Below are 25,674 nucleotides of genomic sequence, written 5' to 3' on the forward strand. Positions count from 1 at the left end.
AGCCCCATTAGCTAAAGTGGTGCTTCAGGTTAAGAACAGTTTCAGGTTAAGAACAGACCTCCAGAACGAATGAATACCAGAGGTATCACTGAACTGTCAGGAGGGGTCAGGGGGAAGAAACACTGCTTCTCCTCTCCCAGCCAAGAGCAAGAGGGTTCAGTCCTGCTAGGTGCTACTTCGCAAGCTTCAAAAAAGCATCCTGCAGCCCACAGGATAGAATCCTGATGAGTGGAGGATTCCATCCTGCTAAGGTTTGCTTCCCCAGCACATTCTCTGTGGGGAACGTGCTGGCAAAGCAGACTCCTGCAGCCTTTCCACCCAATGCCCTGCCCGATGGCTGCACATCACCCCAGATGGCCTAACCAGGGCTGCCCCAACCCAACTCAGCCAAAGCCCAGATCCCCTCTAATCAGCCCAATTTAGCATGCAATTTGGCTGAATCTGGTGCACAGCCACAACAGAAACCCTAAGGGGTTGTCTTACTATGCTTTGGAGTTGGGGAAATCCCTGATGTATAAAGCAAGACTAAACCATATCTTTTTGTTCTAGGAACACACACTTCCTGTGAGACCTGGGATTGGTCTGCCGTCCAGAACTCTAATAAAAGAATCTCCAAATGCAGTTGTATCCTGAACCAAAAGAGCAATTGCAACTGTGCCAAAGAAGGAGCTATATAAACTTTCTGAAAGTACAAGCATTCGGACCTGTTATTGTTAAGTAAGTGATTGGAACTACCGGTAGTTAAAATGCTGCACTGCAATGATGTTACAGCTAAAATATGAACAAAAGAGCACATACGGTACTTGGGAAACTTCATTATCAGTAGCAGCCTTGAGTTGTGAGGCTTGTGTGCACTTAACTTGTGGTTTCCTAGTTGCACTCTGAAACTTCACTGTGTGATAAATTACCAACATTTAAGTTATTTTCAAAATGACAGGATAAATGTGTGCTACTTGAACACTTTCTCAAGGCCCTTTTTTGTGTGTGCATAAACTAGTACTGAAGCAGTAGAGCCATGGTTGGTGTGTGTGTGTGTGTGTGTACATGAACTTTTAACAAATAAAAATAATACATTATAGAAACAAAAGATAGTTGAACTGTGTCAGTATGGATAGAAAATAAAGAGAATAGAAAATAGAGAGAATTCTCTGTGGTATAATTACAGTACATACATTTTACCATTTCAGTTTAGATTTGTATCCAAGCAGAAAAAGTAAAGATGGAATTAGCCCTAAGGCTAGGAAGCTCAATGAATAGCCTTGGGATATCAGCCTAATGTACCTTGCTGCTCTGTCCTTATTTGGGTTGGGCAGAAATGTAACAAGCACACAGATTGATTTAGGCATAATTTGGCTGTGTTGCTAAGAAATTATCTGGGCCAAGTGGCTGATCTCACAGTCATTGTTGTTTTGCTTGTGCCACAACCAGCATCGCAGCTGCAACAGGTCCAGTGCAAAGATTGAACAAATGATATTGCAAGCAAATAAGCATTCTGATTGATAGGTTTTATTTTTGGAGGGGGGAGGACATCATGTAGCACAAAAATGCTTTACGCTTCATGTGTGAAAATTTTGAGTTATGAGGCAGATTAATCTATACCTCAAGCAACGGACATTTTAGGGGATGCTTCATATATTATATAAACCATAAACGAATGTGGGTCTAATCTGTACCTGTGCTGAATGCCTTTAAGTAAGGCGACTACTTCATCATGTGTGAAAACTGCAGCCACATTCATAATAATTTATGTATTGGTTTCATGGTTACTGATGATTAATTGTCATAAGCCACCTTGAGAATTGCCTGAGAGTCAGATTCTGAACTTTAGTATAAATACGTTTTACGTATCTAGGACAAGCCTTGACTCACTGCCTAGAATCTCTTCATTGATATTATCCACAGTTAACACTAATTGGGATTCTCTGTTCCAGGGCTTTTCATTCAGCAGGAACCTGCCAGAACTCGGTTCCAGCACCTCTCAGGTAGGCATTTCTAAGAGAATGAATAAAATAAAGTAAAATTCATGGTGAGTTCCATCACCTTTTCTTCTTGAAAAATAGCACTGCTGTGTTCACCCATGTTTCTAAAGTGGTTAGGAAAGCCAGATTAAGAAGTACCCCAGTTATGGGATACCAAAACAGAAAGCCCAAGCAGTAGGATTCCTAGCAGAAATTATTACAGCTTTTATTGCCTCACTGCAAAATTAAAACTACCATGCTGGCTTTTGGAGACAGGAGTTACCTGTCTCCTTATAGATGTGCACCTTATAGCTCTTTAGCATTCAATTTGTTCTAACTGTATGTCTCAAGCAAATCTTCTGTCTCAAATTAGTAAAACTGGTCTGTGTGCAGGATTTCTTTGTAAGCATAAAGTGCACTGTAAAGAACTTTTGACACCAAATGTACCTGAAGCACTAAGAAATTCCACTTAAAACTCTCCAACTGAGATCGATGGGGCTTAATTTTTGCTGGATTATAGCTGTTGTTTTTTAGATTAGGTTATCATTTATTCCTCTTGCCTCTGCTATAGCCCCCTCTCAATTAATAGAACAAACATCATATATTTTGGCATCTTTTGTTTTCAGAACATGAAAGTAATTGCCACCTTAACTTATTTACACGATCCCTTTGGAAGCGTTTTATCTTATATATATATATTTTAAATCCCATACACCAAAGAAAACGTGTTTATTTAAAAACTTATTTATATATAATATTTATTATCAATCCACAGGATAGTTTGATTGCTACATAAAATTCATTAAAAGCTATTTCACCTTTACAAATTGTAAAAAAGAAAAGAAAAAAGAAATAAAAAGAAAAAAAGAAAATGTGCCACAAAGATGCAATGGTTGCTGACCAACCAAGTCACTGAATTGTAAAATTATAAATTTGCTGTAGAAAAGATAAAAAAGTAAAACAATTAATATTCACTTTAGAATTTTACTTTGAATAAAATATCCCACTGTATAAAAAAATAAAAAAGCTTACTCTGGTTAGAATTAGAGTATTTCTCTCTCTCTTTAAAACCTGGGAATTTGCATAATATATCTGTAATAGATTTTCTTCTATTGTACCACACAGCTTTCAAGCATAGCAGATTAGACAAGTATAAGGTAAGCACTCTTAAAAACAACCTGCGAAATGTACAGGAGGAGGTTTTACTTTCCTATTTGATTCTTTTTCCATACTCCAAGGCGACATTAGCCAGAAGAGCCCTGGGAAAGAGCAAAGTTGAGGGTGGGGAAGAAGGGGCTTTAAGTGTGCCATTAATAAGAGCAAGATAATGAAAGGCCTTTTTTGCAAGTGCTTTTTCTTATTTTCAATAAGGTGCGAAAGCAGTCTGCAGCATTGCTAGTACAGCACTGCATTATGTACATATTCACAACTGATTCTGGGAAAAAACAAAAATCAAGCAAGTTCACATTTTTCTTTCCATTCCGAGGTTTTCAGTTCCATTGTGGCCTGAACTGCAAGAAATGGAGGAACTTCATTTGGGGAGGGGCTCTTGGTCCTCTTGTTTCAGCCTTGGCTTTCCTGTCCCTGGGCTGTAACCTTGGACCTCTGTCCAGCTTCACGTCTACATTCTGTTGGTTGGAGTCCTGAGTTTAAAATGCTCCAGTGCTGGAGTTGGACACGGTCACGTTCCGCACTGTCAAGGCTTTTCTCTCTTCGGTTTGCTGAATGTACATTAGATGTGCTCCTCAATGCCACAACAGAGAATCTGCCAAGAACGTGCCACTTTATGTGGCTTAGCTGCTCTTGACTCTTGACTGAGTAATGTCTGACGTTTTCTTGATGACGCTGGCCCGGTTCTCATGATCCGGTGGCCTGTTGCTGTTGCTGTAGCTGGTGGAAGCCGAGCACACGATTTGTTGCAGAGGGAGCTCTGGGAAAGGCCATGAGCTGTTGTAAGGCAAGGGACAGACTTCTTCCTTAATGGTGACCTGGAGGTCAGGCTTGTTGGAAGTCACAAAAGTAGCCATCCCAGGAAGTGGGTAAGGGGAGTTCCTGGTCCCCAAGTTGCTGTAGTATTGTTTGCCGCCAACGTTTTCCTTTTGCCAGTGAAGATGACCCTGCAGAGAAGAGACAAGAGGGTTTTATTCATCCCACATACAGCATAATCAGGACACCTCTTGCAATTGGAGAAGTCATTTGTTATAGAGGAGGCAATAACCACATTTGTAAGATGACTGTTGTCATAGTGTTGAGGGTACAGAAAGGGACTCTTCACCGCAGGATGCAAGGCAGTTTCCCCTCTCCCTCAACTGTGCTCTGTACTGCAACCTGTTTGTTTTGGTCCATGGATAGTAGGCCTTACTGACTCCCTTCCTTGCACAATTGGCCCTAGGCTCCTTTGCTTGGCCATGCCAAGTGAGGTGCGATCTGGGGAAAGTCTGGGTGTGCGTTTGTAGCTTCTTTATGCCAACTGGAAACCCCCAATTGCCCAGGCCTCCTGATGGCCTAGGCACCCCATCCAAACCTGTCACTTGACTATACAGCAGTCAGAGAGCTGGTGCACATGCCATTGTCAGGGGTGGAGCAATGGTACACTCCCTCTCCTTGTCCATCCCGCGTCTGTGTGGTGAAGGAGGAAAGTCTACAGAGTTTCACTGAAGCAGTACACATTGTAAGCATACACACACACACTTAAGACTTAACCTGCCCAGTTGCAGGGTTGACAACAAAAATCAGCTACAGAAGCTATAGTGAAGAATGTGAGGCTGGACAGAAATACTTTTGGTATTTGCAGGTACCACATGTGTAAGAAAGCTTTCCATCATGGCTAGGAGAACTTCCTGCCATTGTGTTCAACCACATGTGAGCTCAGGAAATCCAAAAGTGGCAGCTTGCAACCAAGATATGACAAACAAGCAAGCTGCAACTAGCTTTTATAGTCGGAAAATGTTATGCACAGTTGCTTGTTTGTAGCAGTACCCAACTGAAAGACTTCACTGCTCATTTTGAAGGAGAAAAAAGTGTCCTATTACAGATTGCTGCAGCACTGCATTAACTTGCAAACACCATGACTCCTGAAGTGTGAAGGTAAGCAAACAGACATGCAGTTTTCCATGATAATTAGCTACGCCTGGTGCAGACCAGCCCCAATGGCTGTTCTGGGTCAAAAAAAGCAGCCCAGAACACTACGTAAGGAAGGTTTGGCCTCTTCCAGCCTCTGCTGACATGGCACAGCAGTTGTGCAGCACAACTGTGTTGTGCGCATGCTAGAGAGGAGGCCCCTATCCAGCAATGCTGGCAGCCGGAGATTAATGCAAGGGCTTGCTCTTTGCATTGATACCAGGGCACCTTGAACTTCTACAACAACTTGGCCGAATTTGCAAGCCCAGCTGAGCTAGAATGCTCGAAAAATACTGCCTCTGGAGTAATTCTAAGGTTTCTGCAGCAACAGGGTTGCTACTGAGAACTGCTTGTGTGCGGCTGGTGCTCCAGAGGAGTTGTGCTCTCAGATTCCACTTCCCTCATGGAGAAGGAGCAGCTGCAAAGCAAAGTCCCCCAGGGACTTTGCGTGTAGAAATACCGTCTGCTGTGCTAGGGCCGAAATATGAAAACGCCTCGTCATGACTGTATTTTTAGTACTGCTTCGGCGGTTCAGCATCGCAAGGCTGAAGCAAAGTGGTTATAGCCATTGGTTGAAACAGAGCGTTTATTTATTTACCACGTGGGTGAGCAACATGGCATGGTTGCCTCTGCTAGCACCACACATCCCTGGGGCCTTTGGAGTAGAAAGCAAATGGCTATTAAGTTGAAATCCTTAAATTTTACACCCCAAAACTGTCTTCAGTTATTTCAGTGGCCCTGCTCTGAAGTAGGTTCTGGGATAGCAGTCTGTGGAACTCCCTCCCCCTTAAAAGGCCTAGTTGGCTCCCACCATTTCAGTCTTTAGGTGAATGCTGAATACTTTTATTTTTATTTTTGGCCAGGCATTTGGATTATTTTAATGGTTGGGTTTCTCTCTGCTACACCAGTGTTTTAATCTTATGGATATGGCTTTAATTTTATTGTATATTTTTATTCTGTTGTGGGCTGCCTCCAGGGCCTTTGTAGATGGAAGGAGGGGCAGAAATTCCTAAACCAGCAAACGAACACCTCTACCTTGCTACCATTCAATTCACAGAAGAAATGGACTGAAGCATATTAGGGAAGGGGGCGGGGAAAGGAATAAAAGACTTATGAAATATATTGTATTCCTTTGCTTACCTGTTCGCTTTCTTCGTCACTCGGTATGCTGTCTGTTGTCTCACTTTCTGTGGATAAAAATATGCATACTGAAAACATGTGACATATTGATTGTCAACAAACCATGTAACAGGATGTTTCCTCTTATTCAATCATGGATTCCATGTCAGCATTATGAGGTTTCCCCAGAACCAGCGATTCCATGTGGGGAAGGGCTGGGAGCATCAGATGCCCCAATGTCCAGTTTGGGCAGGGAGAGGACCCCCCCCCAGATACCCTGGACACTTGCAGCCAATTAGATTGGCTAATACTGAGGTTGATGGTCTGACTCAGTGTGAGGCACCACTGAAATGCCACAACAGTGCCAGACAAAAAAAAGTCACTTTACTAGGACAAAATTATACTTGAATCAGAAGTTGGTAAAGAGGATGCAAAACTTTCTATTTGAGGGTCAAAAAGGGGACACTGCTAGAACCCGGCCTGCTGCATGGCCAACAGCCCCCTTCTCAACCACCTCTGGAGCTACAGACATACACGTACATCAGAGTCTTTGCACATTCCTCTGGCTGACCTCCAAGCAGCGCTATCAGCACCCACACCCAAGAAGCAACGAAACTTCTTTCACTTGATAATATTTATCTAGAACATGCAGCCTCAAGGCCTTTTGAAAACACACACAAACTGGTAGTGTATTAAGTTTCCTGCTCCATTGTGTCCCCCAGAACCAAGCCTTTGCCTGTGGTATAGCTTATACACCCCACAATTTTCTCTGTCACATAACAGTATTTCATGTACAAGAACATGTATCAGCCTCTAATTCCTAGATGCAGCAGCACAGACACAATTCAGGCAAACAATGTTCTCTTGAACCCTGTGTAAGAAAGCCTCTTGCCCTTCGGTTCCCATTCCTCACATCTCAAGTTATTTTATTTATACATGCATACATACTGAAATGTATACTCCACTTTTCTAAATGAAAGCCAAAATGGAGCTTTTCCTAAGAAGCCACATTTGCAATCATCTTGGTTGTGACACTATGCACACTTGTGTATTATTATTTTTATTATTATTATATACTTGTTTATACCCTGCCTTTCCCCATGAGAGGGACTCATGGCAGCTTACAGATAAAAACAAGAACCACTAAAAAGATAATTTTTGCACACAGAGTGCGGTTTACTGAACATATTTTTAAAGGGTAATTTTAATAGGTATTTCGTTTCTGTGTATTACAGCAGGATTAGGTCTTTTGTTTCTCAGAAGAAATAATACCTGTGTTTAGCAGAACCCAGGCACTAAAAGAATCTGACAACTATTCTAAAATAGAATAGAAAAGCACCTACCTACCATAAGTTAAAACATGGCACTGACTGAAACCAAGACCCCAAGTTCTTTTGCGAGTGCAATGTTTCTTACCTGCGTAGGAGGAGACTGGGGAGATCTGTAGTGGATACAACTGACTCACACTGCTGGGTTGGTCATCACATTCTGTTGTCACTTCCACTACTTGGCAAACATCAGGTGGATTGGGAACTATCATATGATCCTCAGAACCACACTCAAAATGCGAATCTCCTACAACTTTGCATAATAACAAGAGAGAATTGTGATGATTACCCGTGCCTGCATTAATAAAGAGCATATATTACAGTCAAGCAAAAAGCACTGTTATGGACTGTAACTTCACAATGGCTGGAGATCTAGCCCTAAGATTGCTACACTATGTAGAGGTTTAAACTTAAGTCCCATCTCAACCGACATCTGAAACCAGGGTTTGAAGACACGGTTAAGAGGGGACTTGGTTAGGAATCAGATGGAAGGTTTGACTATGAGGAAGAGAGGGGAGCAAATTCCTGATTTACAAACCTTGGTTGTATATACCTTCATGTATATACCAGAACATTCAAATAAATGCATCAGTTTTAATTAGCCTCCCCTTGATATGAAACATACTATAATTAAGATGATATTTCATTCATGATGAAAAGTATTTCCTGTTTCTTAGTTTAACACGGAAAATGACTGTCTAGCTACAAAAATTCTTCTATTTCATCTCCTTCCCCATCACCTTGTTAGGGTGTTACGATGCTGGATTCCTACTTTAGCTGAAAAGTGCTGTCAAAGTTCCTGTAGTGTTTTTTCACTGGTGAGAAGGATTACTACTGAGACCTACTCGAGCTAAATAAACCATGAAATTTCCGCATTTGTTCTTAAGCGTTCTCAACTAAAGCAAAATATTATTAGGCCACATCAAAATACGAACTCCTGTTGCTGTAATTCCGCCGCGTTACCAACCATATAGTGAAACTGAACTATAAAAGGCCACAGTTAGTGCAGTAAGAGTTTACCAGATACGAAAAGGAATGTGCTGGGGCGACTTACCTACAATGTTTATTGTGCTGTCGACTTCAGCTTTTATTGCTGGAGATAAGCAGTAATTAGAAAACCCCTGGCATGTTCCATTACTCAGTTCATACGACGATTCCTCTGGTTCTTGCTGAAAAAATAAAATAAAAAAATGGAAGTGTGTTAAGATTGTTGAGTATACAGAAGAGCTATCTCCTGACTATCCTTCGTTAACCTTTCCCTACCCTTTGTCCCTGACACACCCTTCTCAGCCATGATGGTAGGCCTAAATGAAGCCAAATGGCCGTTTAAGCTTCCCAAGATCAGACTGAAACAGCAACCTTTCCCAGTCCTTTTCATACATAAAAGCAAAGTGTGAAATTCACAAGGTGCCTTCCAAGAAATGTTAATGCATGGTTTGTAATGAAAAATTAAACATTACAGAGTTGCAAGGGTGAGGCGCTGCCTGAAACATTTATTCTTATTAAATATTCATTGTAGCAGCTTTCCAAGTGCATTTTAGTGCTATGAGCAGAGAATGCATGATAATCGTGTGAGCCAGTCACTAAGTAAACACGTCCTCTTAGTTCCTTAGAAAAGCACCTGAACTTTGCATCCACAAAATGTGTTTCAGCAGCACATGTTGTCAGTTTGGAAAATCCACGCACCCAGAGAGCAAGAGACAGAAAGCAGGCAAGGAAATGCCTTTTACAAGACCTGCTCCTGCTGGTACAAGTGTATAAGGATTGGAGGCCCAATTCAGACAGAAACATTTGCGTTTCGTTTTTGTTTTGTTTCAGTGTAAGATTTGAACAGCTCTTCTGTTCCATATTTGGATGGAGAAGGGTAAGAATAAAATTAAATGCCCATCAACTGAGGGGAATCTCCCATTCCTAGTAGGTGATATAAAGGCTTTGTTTCAGCATGATTACATGGGAATACAAAAAAGTGCAGTAATGGTAGTCTGCACAAATTTTTTCAGCTTTCCTTTCTTTTTAAAGCAATTGTCTATCCCTTAAGCCTGTGTGTGAACATAGGCTTGAAAGAGTAGGGGCAATGCTTGCTGGAATCTCAGTTAACCCCATAAACCCACATGGACCAACCAGTAAAGCCCAATTTCTTCACAGGTTGGCAGACACTGTGTCATGAACCTCCATTCATCTTCCAATCCTCAACCGTAATTTGTCTATGAAATGATGAGATATTTACCTTAATTTGTTTCATTTTGTCTTCCTTGGGTTTCTTTCCTGTAGAAATGTAAGGATTCATTTATTGTTTTACAATCATTTCCTGGTAAGACTGGACAATTCTGCCTAGCCCCAACATACTCCAACTTGGGCACTCACTGGACTCAATGTTGATCATAATTATAATTTACGTGGTACTTGAAATGGCCTAGACTACCTATTCGAACCGTAATGAAATTAAGGAAACTTGGACAGCAGTGCTGCCTGCAGCTTACCCTGCAAAACCGTCAACTGGGGTGAGGAGCAAGATGCCCCACTAAATTTGGAATTCAAGGAAAAACTAGTTGCTCCTAAAACCATGGAGCTCCTGCTACATTATTTGTCTTCTCATCCCTGTGAGTATCTTGCCTGACCTGACACATGACAGGCAGATATACACAGTCTTGTGCCAACCAGGTAATCTTGCCCAGTGTGTATTTATTTTGTATATATATATTTCTCTTGTATTAAGAAGTGTTTTTATTTGTTAACGTTTTGCTCTTTTTGTGAGGCACAGAAGTGAAGACGTTGCACAATTTATTATTATTAGCGAGGATGTTAACGACCAAGTGTGCCTGCTATAAAGGAGACAATTAGACTAATGTAGGAAGCAGCCCACTATCAGCATGGCTCTCTCGATCTCCAGAATATCCGCAATCTTCCTCTCATTTACCTTTCTTTGAAGGCCTCTCAGATAACGGTAGCATCCGGTATACTCGGAAGGCATTATTTCCTTTCTTTATGCTTTTGTCCTTGACTTCTTCAATATCGGGTAAGGAGTTCATAGCACATCGAAAGTTTGCCTTCCATGTCTTTGGGTCTGGTTTATCAACTCCTGGCTGGAACTTCCCTAACAAAGAAAGAAAAAAGGGATTCGTGGTATGACACACCTTATGCTAATAAATACAGTGGTACCTCAGGTTAAGTACTTAATTCATTCCGGAGGTCCGTTCTTAACCTGAAACTCTTCTTAACCTGAAGCACCACTTTAGCTAATGGGGCCTCCTGCTGCTGCTGTGCCGCCGGAGCATGATTTCTATTCTCATCCTGAAGCAAAGTTCTTAACCTGAAGCACTATTTCTGGGTTAGTGGAGTCTGTAATCTGAAGCGTATGTAACCCGAGGTACCACTGTAATAATAATGTTGATCATTATAATAATATTAATATTAATAATATTAATAATAATAATGTTATTTATACCCCGCCCTCCCTGGCCAAGACCGGGCTCAGGGAGGCTAACATCAGGTATAAAAACAATTGATTAAAATACAACTTAAAAACAGGATTAAAATACAACTTAAATGCAGCCTCATTTCAGTGGAAGCCCAGATCAAAAACTGTTTGGGGGGGAGAAAACGTCAAATCTTCACCAAGGCCAACTATCCAGACTGGTCCTACATGAGCCAGAAAAATGCCAGGGAAGTCCCCAAATAGGGATCCCATCACAGAAGGAAAAGGAAAGAAGGGGAGGGGATCAGGCTGATTCCAGGCCAAAGGCCAGGAGGAACAACTCTGTCTTACAGGGCCTGAGGGATCTGATTTCTTTCCGCATGAGACAGAGCGTTCCACCAGGCCGGAGCCAGTGTTGAAAAGGCCCTGGCCCTGGTTGAGGCTAATCTGACTTCCTTAGGGCCCAGGACCTCTAGAGTGTTGCTTTTTATGAATTAGGGACCCTTCATATTCAGGGATCCTTACAATCAGACCGAGAAGTTATGGACACCCTGTAAGACACACACAGCAGCTGCTTGCTCAAGTATACTCCAAACCTCTCCGCATTTGGCCCATCAAATCAGCAATGAGCTGCCAGGCACAGAGGCCTCTGATAGATATTATGACCCTGCCACATATACAGGAATGGAGGGGGCAGCTCTGAAGAGGCAAAGGGATGCATGTGTGGATCTGTTTCCCGCAGATGATTAAATAGCTGCAGCTATATCCTTGCAGCTGCAAGAGCCCCACCTGCTCACTGCACTACAGCTGGGACACTGGGTAAAGGTGAAAATGTGGAAAAGCAAAACAGAACACTACAACGCTGAAAGAAGAGATAGAACCTCCACAATAAACCTGCCCCAATAAACCTGAGCTCCTCTTACCTGTGTGAATAGCCCAGTTCCTAAATAAAGGAGCATCTTTTTCAACATCCCACCCATGGCGTGCTGCGTGCATCCAGGGAATCTGAAAAATCATTTTTTCCTGGAACAGAAAAACAAGTAGGAAACAACCACAATTAACAACTTGCAGATACAGAAGTCTTAAACTTTCTTACTTTATAAAACAGGTAGCATTTGAACCTATTTTTCACTGCTTTCTCACTTTCTGGCTCAATAATGTTCTGCATGGAATGAAAGTCAAAGCTGTTGATTTTACTGAGATTAAGCAAAATTACTAAATGCTGCAAAATATTCAGATGCCTCCTTTTGACTTAAAGCTGTGAACTAATTCAGGTACTATTGGATGTGCATTACTGTGATTTCAGGTAAACATTTCTAATTTCACTGGCCTCTTATCCTAAGCCTTTTGATTACTTGAATCACCGTACTTAACAGTGTGGACCCCTGGGAACAGAAAATGACTAAAACTGGCTCAGAATTCATAGAATAAGGCAGGCTATAACACTTCCCAGAAAACCATGAATATGGAAACCAAAATAGTATGGGTTGCTTCCCATGTCATATGGCAGGCATGTCCAACTTCCATTAGGCTGCGTTCTAGTATCCAATATCAAAAACTAACAAGTGATCTACCACACTCTCCCATTGTCATTCTTCAACTTAAACGTATTATATTTGGCTGAGGAAACCCAGCCAGATGGGCGGGGTATAAATAATAAAACATGATGATGATGATAAAAATAATAACAAATTATTACCCTCACACCAGCCCCCTCCACTCCCAGGGCTCTTGGTGCACGTGGGAAGTCAACATGCCCCAAAATGTCCAATTCCCCCTTTACCAGAGGAAGAGCTCTGTGGGGAGCGGGGCCAGCAGCTTACTTTCAAGTAAATGCAGCTAGGCTGGAGCTGGAAAAGTGAGGAAAGTTCAGCATCCCACTAGGAGGGGGAGGGCGTTTTCTTTCCACAGGAACCAGGGGGAGAGGGAGGAGGGATACCATTGTCTCTCTCTCACACGGCCCTTCCTGTGGCTCCCTCTGCAGCACTGCAGTCTGTGCGGAGCCCACACACCTTGTCTTTGCCTTCAGCTTGCAGGGGGCAGAGGCAGGCCTCACACATTTCCAGGGCAGCCAGCTGAATTGGCGGGGTGCTTGAGGCAGCTGCGAGGCGGAGGTGGTGCCAGCGCCAGCCAGAGCACTTGCTGCGGCAGCGGTGAGCAAGCAAGCCTGGCTAAGCGGAGCCTCAGTTGCTCCAGCTGCAGCTGAGTGCATGCTGAGGGCACCCGGTGGCCATGGGAGAGGGTGGCGGGTTGTGATCGACAAAAATCCATCGCGCAATTGACACGTTGGAGATGTCTGTCATATGGCATTGAGCCCTGTCCTAACATGCTCACTCCTTTTCACTTGCATATGCCACATAATTATTTACTTCCCAGTTTACAGCTAACCAGGGTGGATAAAAATCAATAATTTTTTAAAAATAATAATAATAAAAAGTTTCTTTTATTTAAATTGAATTGTTTTGATTTAAATCGGATTTTTAAAATAAAATGCTTTTGGAGGAAAAATCTTTCTAAAGATAATTTTCTATCTAAGTTACATTATAGTCCAAAGGCTATTTATCAGGAAATAAGAATTTGTTTTAAGTTTTTCATGCGTCCTAAAACTCAGTCTAAGTTTTGTTTATACACATCAGTTAACAAACATGGATACATATGCTATAATGTTATTGTTTTAGTTAAATAAATTGTTTAAATTGTTACTTATGATTATTTTTCTCCTTCCAATAAAGTACAGCAAAAACGTTGTCCAAATATAAAGAGTTAACTTATTAAACCTCACAATAATTTCATAATTATCTGTCTATGTATTTCTAATAGTATAACCAAGTCAGTAATTTTTGATAACTGTAAAAACTACTCTGAAAATTTATGCAAGAATGGGTCTTTCTGTAAAAATAATACAGTGGTGCCTCGCAAGACGAAATTAATCCGTTCCGCGAGTCTCTTCGTCTTGCGGTTTTTTTGTCTTGCGAAGCACGGCTATTAGTGGCTTAGCGGCTATTAGCGGCTTAAAGAAAAAGGAAACAAACTCGCAAGAACTTGCAAGACGTTTCGTCTTGCGAAGCAAGCCCATAGGGAAAATCGTCTTGCGAAGCGACGCAAAAACCAAAAAACCCTTTTGTCTTGCGTGTTTTTCGTTTTGCGAGGCATTCGTCTTGCAGGGCACCACTGTAATGATTTAAATCAAGTCTTGCTGACTAGTGATTTAAATCGATTCAATTTAAATCAAATCCACCCTGCAGCAAACCACAGTTTTGGGTTACACTCATTCCAATTTTGGTTACGCTCAAATTAGAGTTTGATGAATGCTAACGCTGGACTAATTCCTCTAGCATCAAATCACTCTGTGGCATTATGAATGTACCATGTATCAACTGTCTACTTTATTGATCAGGTTGGTTCTCCCTTTGCTTAGATTCATGCAGGCTATAAAAAATGTTTTATTTCACCTGGCTTTTGATGGGCTTTTAATTCCATTCCTTAGTTTTGTTTAGACAATGGTTTGGTTTTAACTGGTGCTTCCCTTGTTTTTGTATCACCTCATGGGCCCATAATGATGTTTAAAAACACAGGCATGCCTTACCTCGTTTAGCCATTTCAAACCCGGTATTTTGTTTGAATTTATTTGTTCCTCCAGCCACGGCCGCATTCGCATTCTTTCCACTGGCATTGTTACCTTGGCAAGAAGAGAAAGCGCAGCTCAATTATTTGACAAGCCAGGTGTGTTTCCTTTACATCAGTAGCAGGGAAACTCTGGTGCATGGACCTTATTAGGACTCACGGGTTGGGCTGCCATGTTGTTTTCAGAAAGACACGCACACCCTCCTTTCCTATGTCATATATGACATCAAGTCCAGAAAAGCTGAAGCTGCACTTTGAACGTCAAGATGTAGTTAAAGGGAAGAATTAGGAGCACACTTAAGAGTGAACTCCCAATTTCTTCCTTTGCAGTTGAGTCACATTATAATAATAATTATTAGTATTATTCTTATTATCCAACAGAATTAATGATAATGATAAAGTGATAGAACACCAAGCATTAAAAACTTCCCTAAACAGGGCTGCCTTCAGAGCTCAGGATCCAGCCCACTCACCAGATCTTGATTCCCACCACTACTTTACATTATACACAGAAGTGAAATTAACTATAATGCTACTGTAAAAAATATCTATCTATAAACTTTATGGTAATATTCAACATGACACTTGGGAACAAAGGTTCTGCCTACAGCGCAGGCCCAAGATGGTCAGCAATGCATGGCTTCCCACTTTGCTGACCTCAAGAGAAACAATCTCTAGGACTGCCTTTAATCAGTTTACTTCTTTGGAGGGCATTCTTGATAAGACCTTCCCGACAATTTATCTTACAAGCAATTGTTCTACACTATATTGTGTTTTATAACAGTTCACTGGAGATGATTTTCACTGCAACACCATGTACTTACGCTGAAGTTTAAAAATGAAGTACCGTGGTACCTCAGGTTACAGACGCTTCAGGTTACAGACTCTGCTAACCCAGAAATAGTACCTCAGGTTAAGAACTTTGCTTCAGGATGAGAACAGAAATCGCGCAGCAGCAGCAGCAGCAGCGGGAAGCCCTATTAGCTAAAGTGGTACCTCGCGTTAAGAACAGTTTCAGGTTAAAAATGGACCTCCGGAACGAATTGAGTTCTTAACCCAAGGTACCACTGTACTTCTCGAGTCTCACAAGTTTTACTGAAAGACTTAAGCATCTGCTAAACTTTTCCCAACAGAAGTTGATGACACTTTGCCTGTAATCCTCTGCATGTCTACTCAAAACAAAGCCTGTCATGTTCAATGGCCACATGTGTAGAATTGGGGCATTACATTACCTGGGCGTAATGAGTCTTCCAAGTAAACATGCCTTGGATTGTGCTGTGAGTCACTTTAAATTCAGGGGGATTTCTGAGCAAGCATGTAATCCTATGCACTCTTAATTTGAGAACTTGGCATGAGTCAATGGGACTCACTTCTCAGTAAACATAGAGTATCAGGTTGTTGTGCACTTTACACTTTGGATGAAATACACTCATCTATTTTTATTTGCTTTATACTTTATGGAAGGCTGCAATCATAGATTCAATATCATATTCTGTAACAGTGACTGATGAGCAAGTAATACCATAGAATAAATGATGAACCTGCAATGTAATATGTCAGTAAAATGAAGCCAATGTAATTTTAGACGTCATATATTTCATGAATTAGGAATGTGTTCTGCCTCTAAATGGGTAGTAAGTCATACTGTAAGAAAGCAGGATGGTACGCTGTACTGGAGAGATCATGGCTAAATATAGAAGTGAATTCAGGCCTGATCAACAAATACAGGTGGGATTCAGGCAGGTAGGATTGCAAGAGCCAGAAAAGCCTTTCGAGAAGAAATCAAATGTGCTTTCTTTGCTTACTCAAAGATGGAACTTAAGCAATTATTAAAACATTTCCCTATATATAGATATAACTGTTCTCTATGACCAAATCCCGATAGCTTCTGGAGGGACTTGATTTCCACAAGAAATTAGTACCACAGCTGCTACAAAAAAATCCATCAAACATCATTTGAAATTGTGGGGAGGAAAATAACAAAGAGGGGAAAGATCATTGTGCAGGTACAGGACACTGAGAAATTAACTGCTTCATTTGCCTAAGAGAAGATATTTCTCTTTGACAGAATACTCAATCTTTTTTCAGTAGACATTTATTTTGATTATAGAGTATGCAAATCATACATCAGGAATTAAAACCCAAGCAATATAGTTGTTGCGTCAACAGTGGAAAGCAGAGGTACAGTGGTACCTCGGGTGAAGAACTTACCGTATTTTTTGCTCTATAAGATGCACTAAACCACAAGACGCACCTAGTTTTTGGAGGAGGAAAACAAGAAAAAAATATTCTGAATCTCAGAACCAGAACAGCAAGAGGGATCTCTGCGCAGTGAAAGCAGCGATCCCTCTTGCTGTTCTGGCTTCTGGGATAGATGTGCAGCCTGCATTCGCTCCATAAGACACACACACATTTCCCCTTACTTTTTAGGAGGGAAAAAGTGAGTCTTATAGAGCAAAAAATACGGTAATTCGTTCTGGAAGTCCATTCTTAACCTGAGGTACCACTTTAGCTAATGGGGCCTCCCACTGCTGCTGCACCACCGGAGTACGATTTCTGTTCTCATCCTGAAGCAAAGTTCTTAACTCAAGGTACTATTCTGTAACCTGAAGCGTCTGTAACCTAAGGTACCACTGTACTCAGAAAGTGGGATCTACTGGTAGAGATCTGCATGAAGTAGATCAGCAAGCATTTCTGACTCTTGATTATGGCGACAACAAAGAAAGTCCTCACTCCCAAATTATACTGCTGAAAATGAAAGATACCTAGGATTGAGGGAGGAGAGTTAACCAGGAGTGGTTTTGTGAGGACAAACAGTGAGCTCAGTTGAAGTTTGGCTAATTAAAACTAATTCCTGGGCTGCGGCATTCTTTAATTACACGTGTATGTCTTTTGCACCTGGCTCTGATCGGTAGATCTCAGGGTGCTACTAAAAAACAAACAAACAGCAGAACCTACAAGTCTGAAGCATGTCCTCTCTTGACGTAAATGACTATGTAATTGCCTAGCCTTCGCAGTTTCATTCACCAGCAGCCTCCAACAAACTCCTTGCATTGCAGTCGAAGGCAACAAGAAGCTAGAGCTTCACCTGCACTTACTTCCAGCCTCCAAACTTCACCACAAGCCATCTGGTTTCTAGCATTTACTACCAACCCCTTCCTCTAATACTCTGGCATTTTCTCCCATTTGTGCTGCCATGAAGAAGGCAAGGTGGTGCGGAGAAATAATTTTCTGTCTCCATAAATCAAACGAAGACACAGATCAGAATGGTCATTCAGAATCTCACTCACAACATTAATTATATGAATGGGTTAACTACCAACCGCCTATCAACCTATAAATGCAAGGTGGCAAGCCTTGCAGCAGGTCCTTCCTGCTCATGCCTGACCAGTTTAGGGTTACCTGCAACCTCAGAAACTGTGGCTTGTGTACAAACACAAAAGAAGAAGAAAGAGAAGGATTCCAAAAGTTCAACAGCATGCTATGATGTGTGTGGAAAGGTGCCCTACACTGGGAAGAAACAGGATTGCCCCTTTTATCCCCTGACAACAGGGATGGTCATCACAACGTGATAGCCTCCTATACCGTAGCAAGATTTGTTAGTACAGTGGTACCTCAGGTTACATACGCTTCAGGTTACATACGCTTCAGGTTGCAGACTCTGCTAAACCAGAAATAGTGCTTCAGGTTAAGAACTTTGCTTCAGGATGAGAACAGAAACCGTGCTCTGGCGGCGCGGCAGCAGCAGGAGGAGGCCCCATTAGCTAAAGTGGTCTTCAGGTTAAGAACAGTTTTAGGTTAAGTACGGACCTCCGGAACGAATTAAGTACTTAACCTGAGGTACCACTGTATTATTGAGCCAAACAAGAACTACCTGACTACAGTCTTTGAGCAGCATACCTCATACTAGGCTGGGCGATACCCAGTTTTCAACATTGTGATATATCATCAGCTAAACATCACAATATACCAATATATCATCATGTCTGAAATAAGGATGGAACTATGTAGAGGCACTGGCTGGCTTCACAGTTTTGCCTGCATCATAATCGGCACCTGCTCTTTTGATCTGCTGCCCTCTGCATGAAGCACGGGAGAGCTGAGCTGGCAGAGTGAATAGGGGCTGCAGGAAACGAGAGACGCATTGACTGGCTTCACTGTTTCTCCCAAATTGTGATTTTGGCATAGCGCACGCATGCACGCACAATGATTTGCACTATATTGTCGGGTCAAAAAGTTTGAAACCAATCTCACGATATGGACTTCAGACAGGTTTTGGACGATATATCAATATATTGCCCAGCCCTAAGTCATACAGAGGAACTGCTCGGTAACAAGAAGCCATACTGGAATTTAGAGGCTCTACAATTTGAGACGGGTCCTTTATACTCAAGCATCCATTGCTTTTTCGAGCACCTTTAGGACAGTTTACCTGTAACTTGAGAAACAGCCCGCATACATGCAAATATATTAGCAAGAGGATTAAGTGAGTTGTGTAAAGAAAGAAATAGATGCAATCGTTATCCTCTACAGCCAGGAGCCATTCAGTTTCTTCCTGTTGAACAAAGGAAGCAACGTGGAATTATATACAAAAGCCTTTTGGCACCTTCATGGCAGAATTCTTGTCACAAAATAAACAACGTGCTGACGTAAGTGAGCAAAACAGACTAGCCTTCTATGAGCAGGTGCTTTCAAGTAAGCCAGGGATCATCAACATTTTTAGGACTCTGGGCACATCTGGATTTTTGAACAAGTGTTGTGGGTGCTCAACCCCCTCCTCCCCTGGATCAGCCCCACACAACAGAAAGACACACACACACACACACACACAGAGAAATGTTGCTTTCCCAAGTGATCCGAGTTTGTTTGTTTTTAAAGTCTGATCCTTTAGAATTAATCTGAGCTTTGAAAAACACATAGGGCAAAAAGAGGAAGCGGGAAAGACCATCCGTCTTCTAAACCCCTCCTTCAGCTCTATATACTTTTCAAGGGAGAAAATGGCAACCATCCCTATGACCAAGGGACCAGTGGGTGGTTGGGTTCAGAGGCCACCAAGGAAAGACCTCAAGGGTGCCAGTTTAAACCCATGTGCTGCCCTGGCATGGCTGCCACCATTGCACCCCCCCCCAAAAGGAGAGGAAAGCCCTTATGTTAGACACTGTACCCTCCTCTAAATTCCAGGATCCTGCAGCCGCCGGATCTGTCTCCCTCTGCAGGAGCCTATCAGCTGTGGCACAACACTGCGGCCACCACCTTCTCTATGCTTTGGCAAGATTCCTTCCATTATCACGGCACACACCTGACGATGTGCAAGGATCTCTGCACATTCACCCCCAGAACAGATGGTGGGCAGAAGATATAGTTATGTTCAGGGAGGGAGGTCGAGCTCAAAAGGTCTGTGTTGAGCATATAGATATCCTCTCAAACCCTGGCCAAACAAACAAAACAAAGGCAAAGGTGAGAATTGCAAACAACTAGCTCTGATTTAGCCACCTTGCAAGCAATTGCAAGTTAGTGGGTGCGGCATAAATGCAACTGAGGTGCTATCAGGCTACAGCTCAGTCCCACACAGTTGTTTTTTTAAACAAAAGGATGCCCATGTATCCAGCTGGCCAAGAGCAGCACACACTGCCTGGTACACCTCTTCAAGGAGCATGGAGACGGAGACAAAGACAAGCTGGTGCCTCACCTGCAGCTGCCGCCCCATGCGGGTGTTTCCGTCCCTTTGCCCTCCTGCTCCCCGGAGGTGAAGGTCGCCACCTGGGCTACTTCACTGCCAGCCTCATCGCCCTCCACCATCACGTCGGCCGCCAATGGGAGTGCAGCGGTGGTGGCCCCGCCAAGCCCTAGCCTGGGCCAGCTGTCCTCCTCCAGGAATGCCACTGCCGCCCCCCTCATGGGGATGCAGAGTGGCAGCAGCCACAGGAGCACCAGGGCGGCGGCGGCAGCTCTGCCAATCAAACACCGTGTCTGGTTTACCTTAGCGTGGCACGGTCTCTGCCAATCAAACACCACACCTGTTTTACATCAGCGCGGCACAGCGTTTGATTGGCAGAGCCTCTGCCGCTTGGCCTCTTCCTCCCGTCACCATTGCCAGGAGTCTCAGCTTCGCAGCGGGTTCTTAAATGGCTGGGCGGGCTGGATTTAGAAACCTGGTGGGCCTGATCCGGCCCGGGGCCCGTAGTTTGCCGACCCCTGGATTAGATTCTTTTTGCCCACATGGATCTCCCAACTGTTTCCCCTACAGGTCCCAAAGCATTCAGATGTCTTCTGCTCCATAGTGAGGCTGGTGCCTGGTTCCTCAAGTGGCACACATGTATATTTACCATATTTTTCCATGTGTAACATGCCCCCTCTTTTTGTAAGACGCTCTCTCTTTTTGGAGACTCAAAAATGAGAAAATGAGGGGAGATTGCCCAGAGTTGTTGAGCTTTTGGGGGGGGGGGGTTACCCAGACTTCTTGGGCTTTTGGGGGGGAGGAATTGCAAGACTGCAAGACCGCCACAGCCAATCGCACGCACATCGACGAAGCCACCAATTGTCTGCACGCTCAATGAATGTAAGTGCCAATAGCTCGCCCAATTATTGCATCAGTCAATTGCCAGCAGACCTTGACGCACCTACCATCACCCGCTAAAACACTGCTGACAATCACACGCCACACCCTAGAGAATACAGTATGAAAACAGACCTCCATTAACTTATGTATCTCGTCCAATCTGTAGTTTACACAGGAGCCTTTCCTCCAATGACTTAGTAAACAATCTTCACCAAACAAACAAAAGCACATGAATGAAACAACAGAGGACACATATATAAGCACGTAAGGGAGTGTGGCTTTAAAATAAATTGTTCAGAGTTTTACAGTCTGAGATGGTTCTCCTCCTAAATGGAGCATATCTATATGGCAAAACCTAAATATCACGTTTATTTCTTCTAATCTCTATGAAGCAAGACCCACACAATTTGTTTATTCTTGTACCTCTCCACAGGATCAAACAGTCCATGCTTCAGAAAGTCTGGCTCTAGCATAAAGATTATTTGTACAAATCAGCAGAATCAAATGGCAAGAGGATAGCTGCATTGCAGCATAAAGTCATGCTGGAGTACCTTAAAAACTGGAAGCGTTTCTGGACCTGAGCATACTTTGCCAGGCAGAATAAGTGCTATGCTCTTTTAACAAACGTATATTAGGGGTGTGCACTGGCTTGGGTTGAGGCCTAAGCCAAAGTGGACATATTTGGAGGGCCTTGGACAGGTTGGGTACACACCAGGGCTGGGCAATATCTGGTTTTCAACATTGTGATACATCAGCAGCCCAGGCCAAGATATGCTGATATATCCCAATGTTTGGAATGTATCTCGGCTGCTTCTTTCTCCCCTCAGCTGAGTGGAGCCGCTCCTGCTCACGTGAGCTGGAGGGTCAGGGGGCTTCCTCAAAGGCGCAGGCAGGCTCCATCTGCTTGCCTGCCTGCACCTTTGCTGTCTACAGGCAATTTGAACTGGGAATACATCGTGGCTCCCCGGCCACCACAACGTATTGCCAGCTCAAAATATTTGAAACCGGTACAGTGGTGCCTCGCAAGACGAAATTAATTCGTTCCGCAAGTCTTTTCGTCTTGCGAGTTTTTCGTCTTGCGAAGCACGGTTTCCCATAGGAATGCATTAAAAATCAATTAATGCGTTCCTATGGAAACCGAACGCCTTCAGACCAGGTCTGGGGACAGTCTGTCCCCCGACCTCTTCTGAAGGCTGGCAGGGGCGAAAGTCTTTGCTTCCCCCCGCCTGCCTTCCCGGGACAGCGGAGACTTTTCCGCTGTCCAGGGCGATCTTAAAATGCTGGCGGGCGGCAGCGAAGCCTTCGCTGCCGCCCGCCAGCATTTTAAGATCGCCCCGGACAGCGGAAAAGTCCTTTGCTGTCCCTGGGCGATCTTAAAATGCTGGCGGGCGGCAGCGAAGCCTTCGCTGCCGCCCGCCAGCATTTTAAAAGCCCCCGGGACAGCGGAAAAGTCCTCCGCTGTCCCTGGGCGATCTTAAAATGCTGGCGGGCGGCAGCGAAGGCTTCGCTGCCGCCCGCCAGCATTTTAAGATCGCCCCGGGACAGCGGAAAAGTCCTCCGCTGTCCCTGGGCGATCTTAAAATGCTGGTGGGCGGCAGCGCTGCCGCCCGCCAGCAGTTTAAAATCGTCCCGGAACAGCGGAGGTATTCTCAGCTGTCCCGGGGCGATTTAAAAGCCCCCGGGAAGGCAGGCAGGGGGACAAAGACTTTTGCCCCCCGCCCGCCTTGGGAAGAGGTCCTGGACCTCTTCCGAAGGCGGGCGGGGGACAAAAGTCTTTGCTCCCCCCTGCCTGCCTTCAAAAGCCATCCGGGATAGCGGGAAGCGCTTCCCTGCTATCCCGGACCGCTTTTAAAATGCTGGCGGTGGGGAGCAAAGCCTTTCGCCCCCGCTGGCCTTCCTGGACCTCTTCTGAAGTCCGGAGGGGGGGAAAAGGCTTTGCTCCCCACCGCCAGCATTTAAAAAAAGGTCCCCGAGATTTCCCTATGGGCTTTCGTCTTGCGATGCAAGCCCATAGGGAAAATCGTCTAGCGAAGCGTCGCAAAAACCGAAAAACCCTTTCGTCTTGCGGGTTTTTCGTCTTGCGAGGCATTCGTCTTGCGGGGCACCACTGTATTGCGATCTGAAGGCCATACAGCAGAGGTCAGCAAACATTTTCAGCAGGGGGCCAGCCCACTGTCCCTCAGACCTTGTGGGGGGCCGGACTATATTTTGAAGTGGGAAAAATGAACGAATTCCTATGCCCCACAAATAACCCAGAGATGCATTTTAAATAAAAAAGCACACATTCTACTCATGTAAAAACACCAGGCAGGCCCCACAAATAATCCAGAGATGCATTTTAAATAAAAGGACACATTCCACTCATGTAAAGGGACGTGGGTAGCGCTGTGGGTAAAACCAGAGAGCCTAGGGCTTGCCAATCAGAAGGTCAGTGGTTCAAATCCCCACGACGAGGTGAGCTCCTGTTACTCACTCCCTGCTCTTGCCCACCTAGCAGTTCGAAAACACGTCAAAGTGCAAGTAGATAAACAGATACCGCTCCAGCGGGAAGGTAAACGGTGTTTCCATGTGCTGCTCTAGTTCACCACGAGTGGCTTAGTCATGACCCAGAAGCTGTACGCCGGCTCCCTCGGCCAATAAAGCAAGATGAGCGCTGCAACCCCAGAGTTGGCCACGACTGGACCTAATGGTCAGGGGTCCCTTTACCTTTACCTTACTCATGTAAAAACACCAGGCAGGCCCCACAAATAACCCAGAGATGCATTTTAAATAAAATGACACATTCTACTCATGTTGATTCCCAGAGCGTCAGCGGGCCAGATTTAGAAGGCGACTGGGCCAGATCCAGCCCCCGGGCCTTAGTTTGCCTACCCATGCCATACAGGTTTCAGACAATTTACTGATATATCGCCTGGCTATAGTACCCAGACATGTTATTACTGGAGTGAAATTGGATCGGCCTTGAGCAACAGGAGGCTGCTAGGGAGTCAGGCATCGGGCAGGAAGGAGGAGGAGCAGGTAATGTGTGAAAAAGGCCAAGTCCTACCTGACAGGCACTGGCATTTTTTTGGCAGAAGGCAGGCCCAAGACACGACTCTCCTCCCTCCCAGATGCCCTGCCCCACAGGATCCTTGTCTCCACTCAACAGTGGAAGGATCAGTCTTGTGGAGTGCAGCTGCTGCTGCTTCACAAACCACTTTCCCGCAGGAGAGCATTTGATGTTGGATAGATATTATAAGTTGGAGAAAGGATATTACCTTCTAGCAGATCTGCGACCATTCATGTGCTATAAAAGTCCGTAAAATCTGTTGGGACTGATTTTATATCTGGAATTGCTCTATCCCTGTGGCATCCACAAAGTTTTCCTCAAACTGCTCTGAACAATTCAAGTAAACCTCAAGGTCAACTTTGCCGGCTAGCAACCCTTATGACATACAGAAAGTGCAACTTCTGGGGCTGAGCATGTTGTCAGAAATGGAAACAACACAGAAATTGAAACTGGTGTAGAGAAGAAATTAGAAATGAAACTGGACCTGGTATTTCGCTTACGTTAGTTTCAATTTCTGTCAGCAGCTGGAAAAAATGTTATAAGTAGAAACACTGCAGCAACGACATCTATCTATATCCACCCTCCATAATAACATAGTAAGTTTTGCCATCTTACAAGTTAGCCTCTAAGTTTTGTAGCCATTTTCACGTCATATGCCCTTACCTTAAAGTACCTGATATCTTCAGGTAGATGGGCAAACTGTAAAACTATGCTAGTGTGTAAGAGTCACAACTTGTAAAAGAAGGCCAGATCAGGCCCTTTAAAGCAAGGGTGAGTGGCATTTGTGGGACTGGCACCATACTTTAAGCCAGTGATGATGGCCAAACCTGGCCCTCCAGCTGTTTTGGGACTACAATTCCCATCAGCCCTGACCACTGGTCCTGTTAGCTAGGGATAATGGGAGCTGTAGTCCCAAAACAGCTGGAGAGCCAAGTTTGGCCATCACTGCTTTGAGCTAATTGGCGCAGCATACTAGCACATACTTATATCAGGTTCTTGCATTGCAAAAGGGTTCCAAGCCACATGCCCCTATTGCTCCTGTGAACACATTGCCATGGAAAGCCGTGTGCAACGAAAGCCCTCCCTAGCTTCCCAGTAAGAACTCACACCCATGACTGTGGCAGCAAATTCTTCAGCATCCCAGTAACAGGAATCGCTGTCAGGGCAGAAGCAGCAGCTTATTCAAAGAAGGATCAGTTTACACAATGCAGTGTTTCTGTATTAATCTGTAGTATTCTCTCTCCCTGAACAGGCAGGTGCTGTTCTGCAAAGAGCTCTGCCACACAAGAGTTTCCTTCACAGGAATCAAATGGAGCAGATAAGCTCTCTGTTCCTCAACCCCAAGCCGGAAAAACCCCACTTCCTCCTGGAGAAGACTTCCATAAGCTACTTTTAAGTATGAGCCTTGCCAGACTACTGGGCCGGCCCAGTTTCCTCTGGCTTTGCCTGCAATCGTGCTGGATTCATGAAACCTAATCTGCCCTGCAGTATACGAACAGAAA

At 43.9% G+C, this 25,674-nt stretch overlaps 1 protein-coding gene and 1 long non-coding RNA gene across 6 annotated transcripts in view; one reads left to right on the forward strand and one right to left on the reverse strand.

Moving 5' to 3' along the window:
• The first annotated feature begins 115 nt into the window (after window positions 1-115).
• Window positions 116-2,830, forward strand: LOC309378363. Its single transcript, XR_014172036.1, has 2 exons — window positions 116-712; window positions 1,932-2,830. It is a non-coding gene; the product is annotated as an uncharacterized lncRNA (long non-coding RNA).
• Window positions 2,700-25,674, reverse strand: part of IRF2 (interferon regulatory factor 2) — a 39,492-nt gene continuing 16,517 nt past the window's right edge. For all 5 annotated transcript variants that reach the window (XM_081926367.1, XM_081926370.1, XM_081926368.1 and 2 more), the window contains 8 exons: window positions 14,527-14,619; window positions 11,864-11,963; window positions 10,443-10,619; window positions 9,753-9,790; window positions 8,580-8,694; window positions 7,614-7,778; window positions 6,219-6,265; window positions 2,700-4,075 (listed from right to left, as the gene is read on the reverse strand). In XM_081926367.1, the coding sequence (XP_081782493.1) occupies window positions 3,752-4,075; window positions 6,219-6,265; window positions 7,614-7,778; window positions 8,580-8,694; window positions 9,753-9,790; window positions 10,443-10,619; window positions 11,864-11,963; window positions 14,527-14,619 (1,059 nt within the window). In that variant the 3' untranslated portion in view covers window positions 2,700-3,751. The remainder of the gene's footprint in view (window positions 4,076-6,218; window positions 6,266-7,613; window positions 7,779-8,579; window positions 8,695-9,752; window positions 9,791-10,442; window positions 10,620-11,863; window positions 11,964-14,526; window positions 14,620-25,674) is intronic.

This window comes from Podarcis melisellensis, assembly GCF_964234715.1.
Source record: "Podarcis melisellensis genome assembly, chromosome: 9".
NCBI classification, from domain to species: domain Eukaryota; kingdom Metazoa; phylum Chordata; class Lepidosauria; order Squamata; family Lacertidae; genus Podarcis; species Podarcis melisellensis.